The sequence below is a fragment of the Spodoptera frugiperda genome, chromosome 1 (genome assembly GCF_023101765.2).
Source record: "Spodoptera frugiperda isolate SF20-4 chromosome 1, AGI-APGP_CSIRO_Sfru_2.0, whole genome shotgun sequence".
Taxonomy (NCBI): Eukaryota; Metazoa; Arthropoda; class Insecta; order Lepidoptera; family Noctuidae; genus Spodoptera; species Spodoptera frugiperda.
Window position 1 is genome coordinate 2,527,380 of NC_064212.1, and position 18,361 is coordinate 2,545,740.

General features: G+C 36.9%; 1 protein-coding gene across 1 annotated transcript in view; it reads right to left on the bottom strand.

Annotated features, from left to right (window-relative positions):
- Window positions 1-17,892, bottom strand: part of LOC118273278 (pseudouridylate synthase RPUSD2-like) — a 465,443-nt gene extending 447,551 nt beyond the window's left edge. The window contains exon 1 of the mRNA XM_050696231.1: window positions 17,244-17,892. Within this exon, the coding sequence (XP_050552188.1) occupies window positions 17,244-17,609 (366 nt within the window). The 5' untranslated portion in view covers window positions 17,610-17,892. The remainder of the gene's footprint in view (window positions 1-17,243) is intronic.
- Window positions 17,893-18,361: the final 469 nt, after the last annotated feature.

The following is an 18,361-nucleotide window of genomic DNA, read 5'->3' on the forward strand; positions in this document are numbered from 1 at the left end:
TATCGCCATTAATTCCAGTTTTCATTATGCATCTATCTTTACTTATCTTAGTAAAACTCTAAAGAGATTGAACATGGCAGCATTTTAATCAAAAACATAAACCGGTGTATATCACGCCATTTTGTGAATAAAACGTGTTTAATAAGCGAGTGGGGAAACGTTCGCAGGTTTTCATGTCAAGCACAGTGCAAAACGTTTGGGAAAAAAAATGGGGATTGTTAGATAACTTCCATTGTGTCGGTGTGAGAATTAAATTCGAATTGTTGTGTGGTATCTGAGAGAAGATTTGGTTCTTTTCGATTTTTAGGGAAAGATTGATATGGAAATGTTTGTCCATCATGGTTAACAAGAACTTAAATATCGATCCACACTTGACATTGATTTGTTATTCACAATTAAGGTGTTTTTTCACTAGAGATATGCCATGTAGCTATGTCTGGTGAGGATCTAAAAGCTAAGTTTGGGATCTAACTATAATGACCGTTTTCGATTAATACTAAGCTTATTATAACTTGTGCGAGTAAGATGTGCTTTGAATATGTGCTGCGTCGTGATACAAACGCATTCACAGCAATGTAGCATAGCACAACTCTGGTGGAAACGAGTTGTCTCAAGACATGAGATAATAATAAATAATGCTAAAATTTTATGAAATTAGTAAAAGCATATAATAATTTAAAGCAACATCCCAATAATTTAGCTATCAACATTAAACACTGAATTCAACTAAACTCCCCAAGAAACTCCAACTCACTTCAAAGTAAAAACAGCGCAGCCCATTCGTATTCCGCAACCGTTTACTAAATGTAAGCACAAAATTCATCGACCAAAATTATTTTGAAACAGAAACCCCACTCCAAACTCAAATAACGTTTGAAAAATAACTTTTAAAAGTTAAGAAATGGACCGATTCCAAATACCATAAACGAAAATATAGGGGTTCATAATATTCGGATCACGTGGGTCCGCCCAATATTAATTTCGTGCAAATGCACGGGGAATAAGCAAGGCTCTATATATTTGGTGAGTCGGAGTCGACTGAATACAGTCATACTTTATGATTACGCCTAATGAAATAAAAATGAAAGATTATATCGAACAAATTATGGTCTAATAATGTTTGGGAAGCAGTCGGTTGATGGTGTTTATGTGGGTCATGTGAGTTTTTGTATGGTGATATTGGTATTTGTTTTATTTATGTGAAATAATGACAGTGTTACTGCTGTCATAAATTGACCGTCTGACTGAATTATTTAATATTCATGAGCCTTCTAAATGTTATAGTTCTTGCATCCATTCTAGAAATAAACTCCGAAATGTAAGCTACCGAAATTTTGCCCTTTTTTATCATTACGCCTGTTATCCCCAAAGGAGTGGGCGAGAGGTGTACATTATGGCACGTAAGCCACTGTACAGTGTACACCTATTGTTAAACATTTGTGTTATAAGTCCAATGTAATAGAGCACATGGCCACTCGGCTCTCGGCACAGTTCTAAACTCCGTGCTACTACTGAGAAATTTTCGAAAAGCCGAAAAAGAAATACTTTTCCCGACCACTCGATTAATGAGGCTGTCAACCTAAAAACTACTTACTTAACTTAAAAAATGTACCCAGCAGATGTTTTTAGAAAAGGTTTAGTGACTCAACACAAGTTGAGATAGGTGAATTGGTAACAATGGCACACAGACGGCTGCGTAGATAAATCAGACGGATACAATACACTTCCATTAAGAGACCTTGTCGGTATAATTGTTTCTAGCCACTGATTAACGCTGACAACACCCGAAATAATCTCATTATTATTTTATTTATAAAAGACGAATTAAATAATGGTCAGGCAGTTTTCCATGAAATTGCGGTTTACAGAGGATTTTCGGAATTAAATATTGTTTTATTCACTGTGAAAATTAAACTCCCAATGTGGAAGAATGAGATAATTTTAAAAGTGCTGTTGCAGATCAGTTTCTTCGTGGTAAACAATAAAAATCATTCATGGAATACACTAAAATAAAATACAAGTACAATAAAACTCTAAGTACACACACACACACACACATAGAGATGATTTTCCGAATGGATACCAGTACACTTTATTAGTTTTTTAAGGAGGACAATCATCTAAAGCCTTTTTCTGCCTTGGGCGAGGGGGAGGGAGTGTCAGACTCTTACTCATTTAACACCACCCCGATCATTCATATATTATACAAATATAAAAAGCTATCTTTGTATCAGGACATCAAGAGGCATTTATCGATATTAATACTGTACATGTAATTGAGTTTTATAAAGAATTCATATTTGTTTTTGGGCCAATATTGCTTATTACATGTCCTTGTTTCGTATACGTTTTTATTTGCATCAATTTGTATCCCTTTATGAAAATCTCCTCTAATTTTATATTTCCTCGTATTCAGTTTTATTGGCCAAAAGTAGACTCTTTGTTACCAAGGCAGAAGCAACACTTTAAACCACATGTGTGGGAGAGTCATGCTTCAGCAAGACTGGGCCGGCTCGACCGGAGTGATACTACAACCTCACAGAAAACTTGCGTGAAACAACGCTTGCGTTGTTTCGTTGTGTAAGTCAGGTTATTGATCGCCCAATTGCTTACCATTAGGTGATTCGTCTGCTCTGTAACGCTTTTGGTGTTTCATTCCATAAGCGTCGGTGATTGACCATCAGAGCTCATCACATCATAAAAAAATAAAGACTCAGGACGTTCTTCTGTTGAATTTAAACAAAAAAAACCCAACCACGGTACAACAAGTGGTACTATTTTTAACTAAACAATACAGTACTATTTCATCAAATAAACAGCTACACACCATTCCCTGTCTCATTAAAATATCTAACGATAAAAAGGACAGCAACACCCAACAATGTGACATTAAAATAAACAAAAAACCAACACCTATTAAAGTTACTATCGAGAATAGACAGAGTAACAGCTAACATAAAATTAATATTCAATGGAGAAGTAAAGCTCAGAGCATAAAGTTGTTTATGAGCATATCAATTCTAATTTATGCTGGAGCGGTCACCAGAACGATTTGAAGCGACATTGCGACTGTACCAAGTCTTTATGGGACTTTATTTTTAGTCCATTTCGTTTCTGGAGTTTATTGGTGTGCTGTTTATGGTGATGTTTTGGGGGGGATTCGGAACTATTTGGTCTTTTTGGTATAGATGTCAGGGTTGACTGCACGGTTGGCGCACTATACTGGTGATTGGCTATTGTACATCGTGTAGATGGCTTCGATTTCCGCATCAAGCCAAAAGCACTAGTGAGTTTTTCTGATTCGGTTAAAATGACTATTATTAGCCCAGGCTGGAGAATTATAATAACTCTTCCTAATCCGCTTAATTTTGAATGCTTTAATGAAGAGCTAGGAAAAGGTCCCATCTTTCAATGTAACAAGTCAATGTGTAAATCACACTAAAGTCAGACCCTTAGCTATTCAAAAACCGTTTCACACAAAACCATTTAACATCTAAACACACCACAAAAGAACTCAAAACACTAAAATTTAAATTAAGGCGAATTAGTCTTTGCACCCGCCATCTTAGTTCGCGAAAGCTTTGTTACTATACGAGTAATTAGTAAAAGGGACCAGAAAAGAAATGACTGCGGGAAGTCTCATTAGCAAGGCATGTCTAAGCTTAGTGTATAAATACGAGGGTAGATGAAAATTCGCCTTTTGCGTGAGGGTATGTGAGACGCACGCTGCGTACGACAAAGAGGTGAATGTAATTATAAGAACGCTAGTCTTTTTGATAGGCTTTGCCTGTGGTATGGTTTTAATTGTTTTGTATTTTTTTTTTATGGTATAAGCCGGTAAACGAGTTGACAGATCACCTGATGGTAAGCAATCGCCACCGCCCAAGGACACCCGAAGGCGTTATAAGCTGCCGAAGGCTGCTAATAAGTTTAAGATTATTAGAGAATATGCTGAGATAAGATCCTGTCAAGTGTGTAGTTCTTTAGGCGGATCTTACGACACCAGCGAGATTAGTATAAGGGGTGACAAATTGTATTCTACTCTGTTACAGAAATTACGTAAATATCTTACAAGACTTATGTATGTCAAAAATTAGGTCTAGTGGATTTTGGGAATATCCACTAACTACTTGAAATATGACTAGTTATTTGAATCGGATGAAATGATAACAGACGCCAAATCGGAATTGGATTAATATAAAGTGTATGATATACTAATTTTTAAAACGAATTCATAGCTTAATGAAGATAATTATCTTATAGTGTTCAAAATCTTAAATCCAAAACTAAACCTAAAAACCAATACCAAAAGACACAAAAGGGGAAACTAAAACAGTTTTATTTCAAGATGTTCGTCGTTCCAACATAAAAACGACCATCAATCGTGTCGGACGATCGACAAGGGGAAACATGAAAATTCTCATGTTCTTAGAAGATTATGATAAACAGTTTTCACTTGAGACTGGCGTAGATTGATCGTCCATGGACTTCTTCATTGCATATTTATTGGACGCTTAACTTAAAACATTCTGCGATGTATATGGTGTTGCGTATACGGGTACCTATCTAATTTTAGGAAGGGAATCTTGCTTGGTATATTTTTGGGACGTAGTTTTTCTTTGGAGTTTTGTTGCTGTGACGAAAATAGGAAGAGGTATCGTGTGAGATTACAGAAATGAATAGAACTGTGAAGTTAATGGAATAAGGGTGCTTTTCTGGCAGAGGTGGGCTGTGTAGATATGCTACGAAGATGTGATAGCTAAGCTGTGAAACTATGTGATCGTTTCCACTGACACTAAACTATGTAGTTAGCAGTGCGAGTAAGAAACGCAACTTGAGTATGCGATGTATCATAAGTAGGCAAGTTATCCATAGTACGCATACATAGCACGCATCCATAACACGTATCTTTCCATACAAAATTCCACCAGTGCTAACCTATGTGTACCATAGAATATAATTGGTGGAAGCCAAACACATCCACAGCAACGTAGCATAGCACATATCTGGTGGAAAAACACTCAAATAGGAGAATGGCTCTGTAAATTCTACCAACCATCTTGAGACAAAACTCAATGTGTACAATAGTTAGTGACAGTGACATAGTTTTAATTAGCTGAAGCAAAGTTACAAAATAACAAATACCAATTCAAAAACTTAATAAGCAACTTAGCAGTTGTTCAAAGTTTGGCACAAAACAAAATAGATTACAAGCATCTCCATTTAAAAGACCTATTGTATACAAATACAAAGTTTTCTATAACACTGTTCAAAATCTACACCGTCATCTTGCGTTAAGGACAAATAACAACAAAATTCCTTTAAATAACAAAGTCGTTTGAAACTTTTGACAAAATCTCAAATCATCTGTACGAAGTTTGCGTGAAAAACGCGAAGGATTTACGCCTTAATCGTTCGTTAACCTAAGGAGGTTAAAGCGGTAATTGTCGTCAAACTTGTACAGTTTTGGAGCATCTGACAATTTTTAGGAGTCGTGTACAAGGTTTGGGTGAATTTTGAGGCATTTTTACGCTTCAATATTTTTAATTGTATCGTCATTTTTATTAGCTAAGAATATTTCTTACGGTAGCGAGCTTCTTAATAACGTCTCCTTTACTGCAGGACTTCTTGATTCCCCTTTTTTTAAGGGGGAAAATCATCCAATGATTTCTCTCGCCTTGGGTGAGGCGAAAGGGACTGTCAGACTCTTACTGACTAAAAACCACCCCGTTCCTACTCCTGCTTTTCGAGCAGGAGTCCCGGTATTCTTTACTCCCCTAAGCTATCAAATATCTTATTTTATAGAATCTTAAACTTAATTACAAAAATAATAAAATTGAAAATGTATTAAATGAATACCACCAACTAGACACTGCACGACAAGCTACCACAAATCTGTCAATTTCCTTCATAGAATTTTAATCTTTATTGCTAAAGTAATAACGTTGAGTATGCATTAAATGAAAGACGGATTGGTGTACGTTGACTTGCTGTTGGATACACATTAATGCATTCTTTCGTTTGATGGATGGTGAGCGAGGGATTAGTCTCCAATTTCCCATTTATCTCTGTCTCGAGGAAGAGGCGAAGTTTCGTGAGTGTCCTCTGTAGTATGTATTTTATAAATCTAGGGATTTTCGTACTAACACAATAGTTCTGTTATTAAAATTTTAGGATTAAACAATTTGCAAGAACATAAATGCCATTTCTTGACAACAGGCCGGCAACGCTCTTGGTGTTTCAGGTGTCCATGAGTGGCGCGGACTACGTACCATCAGGTGATCTGTCTTCTCGTTTACCGCCTTATTATCAAATAAAAAGACTAGAATAAATTATTTGCCTTTACATAATCATTTAAGACAGTCACACAAACAATTTTTGTCCTTTAACCAAACAAGCAAAGTCACAGTTAAGAACTATGTAGTCTAAAAATAAAAAATAAAATAACCACACAATTCCCGCAACGAGCAATTTTCTAACAACATTTACTTTAGCAAGACCTCAGTCGGGTGAACCGACTTTCTTCGAGGGAATTTTAATTATTTATTATGTAACCGTTTTAAGGATATCTATCAACGTCAAAATTGATGGCTGCTATTCTGCAACCCTAATACAAGTTTGCTTAACATTTAAAGTAACCGAAACGAGAGCGCGTTCAACGCTCATTGATTCGTTCAGTCGCGTCGGCCAATCACAGCGCCGAACGCGCTCTCGTTTCAGTTTCTTTAAACGTAAAGCAAACTCATACTAAGGGTTCTGCTTCGGTTTTAAAGCCAGCGACAATTTTAGATTAATACTTTTTCGGCTTAATTTAATCTGACCCAGAATGTCGCAGTCTGGTGAATTTTGGCATGCAGATAGATGGGGGCATGAAATTGATTGTCTGCCATGATTGTCGGTATTTATTTATGAAAAAGTTGTTTTAAACATATTATATAAAAGTAGCCGAAGATTAAAGCCAGTTTATTGTAGGTACTTTATCCTTAAAGATTGAAGCATGTGACTTACTGAGTGACATCACAACAGAAACATACAAATACTATAATTAAAGAACTAATGTGGGTTTTATTTTTAGTAAGTAATAAATCGTACTTATTATCAATACGAAAGTTTGTGTTTGTTACTCGATTGAGTAACAAACACAAACTTTCATGTGATTACATCCAAACGGCTGAAGAGATCAAAATGAAATTTGGAACAGAGGTAGATTATGGTCTGGAATAACACATAGTCTTCTTTTTAACCCAAGGAGACGCGGGCGATGCCACGGGCAGAAACTAGTGTAATAATATAACGTAACGCACGTCAACCTATCCCTTACAAAGCTGGAGCAAAGGAAGATGGCGTGAGTACATTATTACCTAAGATAAGGAAAGGTCAAAAATAAAATTAGAAGAAAGGTGATACCATCAATGTAAAATGTCAATATCATTAAGAATATAACACCTACACTTCTCACTTTTTAAAGGTTAAATAAAATTAAAAGGTTATATTTTCGAGAACATTTTTATCATCAAATAGGCGATTCTATAACTATCAATTCGAACTTTCAAAGTGAATTGAATTCTCGCCCATCATTGGTCGAAATTATTCTCACAACGAATGGTCATGGCGGACCGCGATCTGTTAGGATGGCGATCCGTGGGTCCTTTTTAAAAAAACACTTGTTACTGCTAAAATAATGTTTAATTAAGAAAGGTTATACTACATAAGACACACTGGTTATACAACTAAATTCCCGACACGGAATGTACAGTATGTACTGCGAAATGGCTATGACTGTCTATCCTAGCACATGGAAAATGGCTTTTTATAATATTGGTAACAATATGGAAGCGGCGGGGTTTTCACCTAAGTCAGCATTTGATGCATTACAAAGTCCATTTGATGCATTACATAGTCGGTTTATAACAGATCGTTCACTTCGATCTCTCGAATTGAAAAGTACAAAATACCCTAGCTGATATTAATAAAACACTTTTTTACTAATTTATTCTTCATCTGCAATGTTTGTAAGCCAGGAATTAGTAGCTGATACAACCATGAAAACACAGAAACAATGAAGTCTGGCACATCTCAGGAACACAAGACAATCGGCGAGGCGTCACCGCTTCATGGTAGATATCCCACCCACTCGCACGAAGCGCTTCGCTTCAAGCTTCCTTGTGCGAACTGCTAGGGAGTGGAACTCCTTGCCGGAGTCTGTGTTTCCTGATGGGTATAACTTGGGTGTCTTCAAGGCCCGAGTGAATAGGTTGCTTATGGGCAGACGTGCTCCACCGTAGGCCGTATCATCACTTACCATCAGGTGAGATAGCGGCCAAACGTCGACCCATTAAATGTAAAAAAAAAAAAAAAAAAAAAACATGAACAGTTGTTATCTTGTATCCCACCGACCTGAAGCTGCGGACTTACCGGGGCTCCGGCTCGAAAAGCAAGAGTAAGAACGGGGTTGATTTTAGTCAGTAAGAGTCTGACACTCCCTCTCGCCTCGCCCAAGACGGGAAAAGCCATTGGACGATTTCCCCTTTAAAAAAAATCTTGGATCCCACCACGAAATAAATCAGAAGATTAGCGTCTACTTTAAATTAGTCAATACAAATATTAAGTTTTTCTTCACTAACATTTCTTTTTAACTTTGCATCATTAATTACCTAAAAGAAACACATCTTTTACTAGCTACACAAAATCGTCAAGCGATAATTAAATATCACTAAACAGACGGCACCTTTGAGACCATTCCACGTAAAATATTTCGCAGAAAATGTAATTATAATTTCATAAAATGCCTCTCGTAAATTATGAGAAACGACGCCACCAGTTCACTTCTCGAGTAAGTAATTCATATTACTGAAAATAGGGAAAAAGCGCTTATTAAAAATATTAATAAATAACATAAACGGTATAGGTATCCCCTAAAGGAGAATGCGACTGCACAGTTGGCGCGGTGGCTGGGCAACTGGTTGCCGCACAATGAGTAGCGGGTCCGATTTCCGCACGGAGCAACTTTTTGAGTGATCCACAAATCGTGTCTTGTGTCGTAGGTGCGTTTACAAACATACAATTTCACGTGCACATGACACCCAAACCAGAAACAACAATTTGTGGATCACACAAAGAGTTGCTCCGTGCGGAATTCTAGCTACACGTTGCATGGCAACCAATTGCCCAGCTACTGCGCCAACCGTGCAATCAATTAATACTCATTTATTTATTAATACAAAAGAAACTAATCCTCCAACATTCACGATCCCTATCAAAACAAACAAGTAACTAGTGATAATGTAACTGCATTTAATATACTCCTACACGGAAGATTACATAATTTCGAGCTCAACGTATTGTCTAACCTGACAAGTCCCGAGTGAATTCAACGCGGTGTCGGTTTGAAGTCGGCAATCCTGATTCAATTTTGATTTTCACTGTACGTGAACAGAAAAGAGAGAATTACAAGCTTGGGCTTACAAAAAGAGGATTCAGATGGTATATATTCATGATGGTATTAATATCATCACTGATATTAATTTTATACCAACTCGTTTATCCGGAGCTGCAGACTACCTAGAAGGTTTACCGGGGCTCCGGTTTTTAGTCAGTAAGAGTCTGACACTCCCTCTCGCTTCGCCCTGGCGAGAGAAGTCATTGGATTATTTTACTTTAAAAAAATATCACACTTTTTAGTCACGAAGCTACTGGTTTCGACATAAATTTTTACTCTTCTTCTAAACCTACTAATCTCAAGCAACTACCAATAATAAATCACAATAGTTCCACAATTATCCCTTAAGGAAACCCACATCAATCTTCGAAAACGCCGATCTGATTTGCAAAACTTTCATCGTCCATTAGACATCGCATTATTTAACCATCTTCCTACAACCAAAAAAGCGAATACCAAAACCGAACTAAAACAATCTTAATTACGGCTATCAATCAATCGGCTCAGTTGCCAATACGAATCAATCAATCGCCAAACACAAACAAAACTGTCGCTACAAAAAAAAAAACAAAACACGAAAAGGATGAAAAACGAAAAAGAAAAACAAAAGCATCCAATGCATTAACATGACACGGTATTGGCAGGAATTCGGCAGCCAATGCCAGTTTACTGGCAAGTCCGTTAAGATTGCTGCCAGCTGACAGCGATTGGCACTATGATTGATGCCAAGACTGGCAGGTGAATCTATCGTATATTCATCGGAGCATTTCCAACATGGAGTCGGCCGAAATTGATATGGAAGCGTTGAGTTGCCTGTTATTTGAACTTCGCTTTGTTTTTGATGTGTTTTGTGATTCGGGTGTTATGTGTTCGGCTGTAAACTGATTTGATTTTGCAGTTGGCAATGCTGAATAGGGAAAATTCGAATGGAGTATTGCAACTTTAAACAAATATTAAGGTTTGCGATAGTGTCTTGTAAAGAGGTCACAGTCATAATCAGATAATAGTCTTTGTTTAGTTTTGAATAACTATCTACTACACATAACACTGACTGACTGGAGTATATCACTACTAAAATTTAAATCCCTAATGAAACTTCGTACCTGAGACCTTTTACTTTCATACTTAAGAGATTTCACTCTTCACATAAGAAATCTCAGAAACACATACAATACACAGAACTACAAACTAAAAAAACCAAAGCAAATTACCATGAAATACAAAACTTCGGCATCGCGAGAAAACACCAATTGTTAGGGCGTTACTTTACCACAAATTCAGTGCTATTCCAAGAAAATACTCCAACGTATTATGGCCTTCAGAGTACCACGGACGGGGAGGCGAGCTGAAAAATACTTTCAGTATAAAAATATCTAACAAAATTCCTAAATGGAAACCAGGTAGATACTTTAACAATATTGAATTGCTCTGAAAATATTTGCGAACCAAATTGAAGTGGTAATTTACACATACAGCGGGGGCTTCATCCTCTTTCAATATAGCCAGGAATGTTGTATATTCCAGGTTTTTAAAAAGGTATTCGAATATCTTAGGGTCTATTTTTTGCATTGATAGTATTGCACAATTACCTAGTTAGTTATGAAAGAATAAAAATTAATTGTTATGTTATCGGCTTACTCACGTAATTGTTTGACGAGGAACTCGACTAGTTTCAAGCCATGCTAGAGGCAGATTCATGAGCAGCATTCCGCGACACACGACGCGGCAATTGTCGCGCTGCAACCGCGAATAGCGAGTTCAACTGACAAGTAGTAGAGTTCCTTGTCACACATTTACGTGAGTCAAAGCATTTATTTCAATTATAATCCTTAACTAGGGGTTTTTGAAACGTCAAATTAAATTGTCCGTCAGGCTATTTGTCAGTGAAGCCAGCACTCGTTCCAAAGTGTAGCTTCGAATAGAGAAGACCGAGCAATAAACTCCGTCATTACTCTTTAAAAAAGATTTTTTTTTCAACAGTAACTACAAAAAGATATGCGAAATCATTCTTAAACCCACAAAACACCACACTTCATAACTTTTCAACCAATACCGTTATCTTCCGCTTATATCATTAAAACCACTGGCAGAATGTAATTTGGGATACCAGCAAACAGCAGGACCCTAATACCGGCTTAACAGTCCCCAATTTACTTTCATAAACGAAATTGAGAAACTTAAATTTGTGATTTGTCGTATTAGTGTAATATGGGCGACCCTTTTTTGTATTATGTATCAAATCTTTTATATCGATATGAAAAGGAGGTTTAGGGAGAGCTGTTTTGCCGTTAATATTTTCCTTGTGGATGACTTGGGATATAATACATATGGTACTTGTTCGAGTGGGGTGATTTGTGTCCTTTTATGAGCTGATTTGATTAGGGATTTTGCGTAGAAAATAGTAAACATAAATTCTTAACTTCTTGTTAGAATATAAAACTAGTTATTTGACCACTACAGTTCTTCTTCCTGCCCTAATCCAGAGTTAATTAGTCCTAGTTAGTTAGCTTAAGCCATTCTGAGTCCTGCATTAAATGCACTGAGGAAAGTGGAAACTATCGTTTTCTTTTTCTTCTCCTCTAATAATATCTTCTGATTTGTTTCGTTGCGGGATTCAAAACAGTCATTCATGTCCCTAAGACGCGCGTCCCGGACTTCAGTGTTCCGATGTTTTCATGGTTGTATGTACCTACTGTAGATCTTGGCTTACACGAGTTGCAGCGGTTTAGGGAGGCTATGGCGGCTTGTTCCATAAAAACAAATCTTGTAATAACACAACAAATCTGTCTTATTTCAATAAAACGCTGACAAACTTGTCAAACATCTAACAAAAACGACAGTACTCCGCGTGAACTAATAACTCAATTTTACTGTATATTTCCGAAATGAAGAAAGCCAAGTAAAATTCCTTACAATCGTAGCAATAAAACCCAAAATCGTTACGATAGAGCTATAAAATTTGAAGCCAGAAATTGAAGCCACAAGTCTAGCTTTTAACATAAAAAACTTGTGCGAACGACATCGCCGGATAATTCCGTAGGACCACACATTAAAACGTTATATTGCTTTGAAATAACTCAACTCACTTAAGACAGACTGTCTAAGTTACTTTAAGAATTTTGCTGTAATTACGATTTTTAGTCGCAAGTGCGATTATTATTAAATTGCGATTGTTCTATCAATGCTATAAGTCATCGTCACCTTTAACCTCTTGTATGCCGGTATATAAGACAACAATAGAAAATACATTGTGTCTCGCATGGATCCACGTTTCGGCATACGAGTTAATGGCGCATGACAATTCGCTATTGGTATGTGCCTACTCTAGTTCTAGGTAGGCAATCTTCAAGTTTAATGAGACATATCAAATTAACTTAAAAAAAACACTGTTTACTCACTATAAAGAGTCCCTCTGTGACTGGAAACTAGTAGAGCTTTTCTCTATTGATTGATTGTGAACATGATTTTTACGTTAACCCCTTAGTCGGCACTTAAGTCACAAAGGGAAGTCTCAAAACATTATTGTCTCCATATAGTTATTTTCTAGTTATTAGTGGCATTTATAGTCATATTTTGACTATCAGATCAGATATTAGGTAATCCTGCGATAAATAAATCGACCCTTTAGACAGTAGGTATACTCGGTTCCTTACAAAACACAAAGTTGTTTTAAAGAATTTGCGTCGTTGAGTTTGGCGAGAATGTCTGCCATTCTGTAAGCCAACGGGGGCGCAGGAATTCAGCTTTGTCATAACATTTTCGTTGACAACGCGTTTTAAATACGCCTTTGTTGTGTCGAATATTTTATACTTTCTTTAGTTATCTTTTTTTTATCTTTTATGGATTTCAGGCGTTGTTTCTTACGTTTCGCGTGCTTCTCGAATAACATTTTTAAGGTTAGGCTACGTTTTCAACAGTTATTTGAGTACTCTATATTTAGCATGTCGTAAACACGTCTTGAGATGCTTACATTGTCATCTGAACACCTACAGAAATAAAGCTTAGATGAGTGAGCAAAGATGAGCTGGAGAGTCTGGCTTATTACGAAATAACTGGATTACTGTTTTTATGGTAAAATCCGGTAAACGAACAGACCCGCTGCTAAGCAATCGCCGCCGTCCATGGACAACCAAAATACCAGATATAAGAGCAAGGTCTCCGGTAACCTCAGTCACACAACGAAACACACCGAAAGCGTAGTTTCACGTCAGTTCTCTTTGAAACCGTGGTATCACTCCGGTCGTGTCGGCCTATACATGCCGAAGCATGGCTCTGCCACACTTTATAGTATAACAGTAGGACATATAGTTACCTTATAATTTATCGCAACAACATATTTCTTTACTTACATAAACCAAACAACAGACAACAAGAAACAAACACACAACAAAAGCGACAAACAATAAGCAGCCATAAGTACCTACCTTAAAACAATACGTCTTAAACAGCGCTTGAAGACTTAAGACCAACTCAAAAACTTCCACAACTGCACTTGACTGAAATTAACTCAAAACAGAAACTTAATAAAACACTACTTTCGTTATAAACTAGACAATTTAAGCCTGCTTTACATGCAATAACTTGCAACTATGAGACTGTCTCCGTATCTTTGGCACGCATGCAAAATGCATAATTAATTGCACATATGGCGAACTACCGGGCTATGTGTATCTAATATCAAATTAGAATAGCTTACTCACCATCCTTGCTCTTCCTCCGGGTGTATGGGACTGCACATTTAACAAATATACGGTAGCAGTTTTATTTGATAAACCATTTTTTTAGGGGAAAATCATGCAATGACTTCTCCTGCCCCGGACGAAACGAGAGGGAATGTCAGACTCTTACTGACTAAAAACTTAATTATTCAAATTGGACCAGTCGTTCCGGAGATTAGCGCGTTCGAACAAACAAACTCTTTAGCTTTGTAAAATTTTATATAATGTATAACAAATATGTATGGACAAAATTGCACATCACATTCCCCCCACTAGAGTTGTCTGAAGTCCGGAATTTTCTCGTCGCATCGTGGACGGATAACTCGTTGCGAATGCAAGGGGCGAAGCGTCCGGAAATTAATGTTAAGATCACTACATATACAAACATGATGCAGATTTTGTAAGGCCATCTGGTAGTTAGTTAGTGTTTCATGTTGGAATACTTAGGTAATTGGATTTGCTTCTTTGGTTTAAGGATAAAATTCCATGCTTGTTTAAATATAATATTATGCTGAAAATGATATTTAACAATATCAATTCTAATGACTCCTTACCTTTTTATAAAAAAAAGTTTATTTTTATTGAATAAAAGCCAAGATATTATTATTGACAAAACAATTAAAAACTCAAGTGTCAAAAAACTGGTACAATATAATTTATAAACTATCGTGAGAGATAGATACTAAATTAATTACCTATTCTACTAGGTATGCTGCGCGATGTCGCCGCGTCTGCGCACGCTGCTCATGATGATGAGTCCCTCTGTGACTCGAAACTAGTAGAGCTTTTCTTCATACGTGAGTAAATCGTAATTGTTTAGTTAATGCTACAATATCATTTAAAACTAAACCAAAAACAGGTTCCATAGGAAGCAACAAAGCCACACCATTAAACATCTTCAAAATCCACCAACCATATTACCAGGACTGCATAATGCAGGTGAAACGTAGCCCAAACTGATTAGTGTACTGCATCCGACTTGCTAACGGATACCACACACGCCGCTCGCGAGCTACACAAAACCAGTTTATCTTGGTCCCGCTATGTATGACTTCTCCCCACATTCAAGGGTCAATTTATACTGGTACAGTCCGCTCGCGAGTTAAACAAAACCAGTTTATCTTGGTCCCGCATTGTACGACCTTTACCTACATTCGAGGGTCAATTTATACTGGTATGTGTAGCTTGACGAGTATACACCTTATAAAAACCAGTTTATCTTGGTCCCGCATTGGACGACCTTTCGACAAATTCAAGGGTCAATTCATACTGGTCTTTGTAGCTTGACGAGTGTACACCTTATAAAAACCAGTTTATCTTGGTCCCGCTTTGTACGACCTCTCCGTACATTTGAGGGTCAATTTATACTGGTTCTGTAGCTTGACGAGTATACACTTTACAAAACCAGTTTATCTTGGTCTAGTTTTGTACGACCTTTCCGTACATTCGAGGGTCAAGTTATACTGGTTTAGTTTAGCTTGACATGTAACACACCAGTACTGCTGGGTGAATATTTAGCGCACAAGTGCATCAATAAGTTACGACTTTGTAAGTGTGATTACATTTTGTAATATGCAGGTGGAGTGATAAACTGCAACTTCATTCTGAGTTGCATGGTTACACCTAAGGCTGAGGTAGTGTGGTTTCGGGATAGTTCGAGAATGTTCGCACTTGGAGATAGGAAAGTGACTAGCAAAATTGATAATTTGGCTATTCACTACTGATACTTGATTGGCGTAGTTATTGGGCCACCAGGTTCGATTCCCGCACTCGATGATTAAAACATTGTAGGTAAATCAGATTTCCGCGCGCCGAATAGTTAGGTGACCATTTCATACCAATATTTATTTTCCAAACAGTTGTAACTAAGTACCTATTTTCTTCTCTTATTTAGAAGCAAAACAAAAAGAAACATTCTTTCAATACCAGTCATGTTCCATTCATACACAGCGGTATGTCCATTAGTAAATTCCTGTAAATTGGACACGCACAGCAGGCTTATATGCCCGGTTTACATTATTCCAGGCAGCGACCAGTCCAGTACTGGATGCTTACTTAAAATGTAAACCGGCACTGGAATGAACTGAATCCAGTAAGCATTCCAGTCCAGTAACTGGATTCGCGGTGTACTTTTCGGTCCAGTGCGATCAATCCAGTGCAACTGGAATAATGTAGACGGCCAATCCAGTGCCATTCCAGTGCTGCCGAAGTACACCGTGTTGGTTGTTTTTGCGGACTTTTTTTGCGAAGAAAAAGGATTTAACAATGGTGAAGAAGTTATCTGAAGACGAAACTATAAAGTTTGTCTCTATACACAGAAGAAGGACAATATAGGTGGTGAGCCTATTGCCATATACTGGGCACATTTCCAGTCACCGTGCTAATAATTAAATTATTTTCGAAAACCTGAAAAAAGCGCAGTAATACTTGGCCCGACCCGGGTATCGAACCTGAGACCCCTTGCCAGGCACTTACAACCACTCTGATAACTAGGCAGTTTCCGCAAATTGTTGCATCAACCTCATTAATAACTTGTAGCAAGAGTGTTCGTTTAAAACATTTTCGAAACTGATCTCTTCTTGAAATCATTGTCACTGTAGTGTTCACACTTCAACGGCTTCTAAATAACTGGAATAATGTAGACGTAACAGATCCAGTCCAGTAAGCAATCCAGTACTGGACTGGATGCTGGGCTGGAATAATGTAAACCGGGCTTTTAGCTCAAGTAAATAAACAATAGAAAATCAAAACAAAAACTAGCTCTATTAAGAAAATTTGTGTCAACGCCATCTATGTATTTTATTAGAACTACCAAGTACCCCGTGTAATATTAGAAGTTGGTTACAGCGCCATCTTACAGCTTTACAGTGAAGTAACAAGACCAGTACAAAATGTGTAATACATGTAAGTCGACTCGTTTTGTATAGATGGCACTAGTAGTAGAAATGAAGAAAAATATTTTTGAATATTTTAAAATTATATAGGAAACTTAATTTACTGGTAGATTATTAATTATTACACACGTATAGCAATAAAAATAAATATTTCCAAACTAGACAACAAACAAAAATCATAAAAATCTTTACCTGTTCATCATCGCTGGATGGAAAGGTCGCCTCCCAAAAATCTTCAATGTTCTCAGGATAATCAGCTTCATTCGTTGGATTAGGGCTAAGGCCCGGATCCCTAGTCTTGAACACGAAGACCAGCCCTCCATATTCCTCCTCAGGCCTCCAAGCCCCGCACATAGTTGCCACCGTTCTTGTCAAAACCGAGTCTTTCTCAGTATCAAGCCTCATCTTTTTAACCGGCACCTCATCCAAATTTAAATCACTCTTATTTTTAAGCCCGTCGTTAGCCATAGCTGCTATATTAATACTAAAACGCGGCAAAAGGTTTTTAACTTTAAAACTAATAGCTCTAGAAGCTATGTTTCTAAGAAATTTAAGCATTAAATCACTAAAGTAAGAGATACTACGGTATTCTAATTCTATACTATAGAGTTTAGGTTTAAAATAAGAATAGAAAACAGTAAACAAAAGTTTTATTTACACCGGACTAAAATAACTTTGACGTCAAACGCGAACGTGGGTCGTAAGACCCAATAATCGGGCTTCGCCGTCAACCACACACAATTAAACGTATTTCACTTAATGTTTTACCAATTTTCACACAATAATTGAAAAAATACTGAATATTTTAACCTCAAAACCGACCGCTTTTAGGTTATGGTGCACAAAACCACAAAACGTCAAACTATAAAAACAAACAGCTTCTATCAGTGTCATAATAAATGTCAAATTTGATTTTCATTAGGAAATAAGGCTTTTGAGCACATATTTTGTTACCGGCTAAATAGGGTATTATGTATTGTTAGTTATAAAAATAAGTAATTTAATAATACAATAATTATAAAACTAAGTATTTCTAAGTTTGTTCTGCATTTTAGGTTTAAAGTTGAGTTTATCACTTCAGTCAATAGATGGCGTAATAAACAGGTTTTGACTATTTTATTCAGTTGTTTTGTACTTACAATAGTTCTAAATTGTCACGCTAGAGGTCTGTAACTTACTTGTACTCCTATGTTCAAACTTAAGTACCGTACTGTTTAAACCTAGCTAGGTCACGTTTTTAACATTGCTTAAGGTACAAAAATACAATATTTAATTTTATTGTAAAGTTGTGAATTTTCTTTGTCGTTATC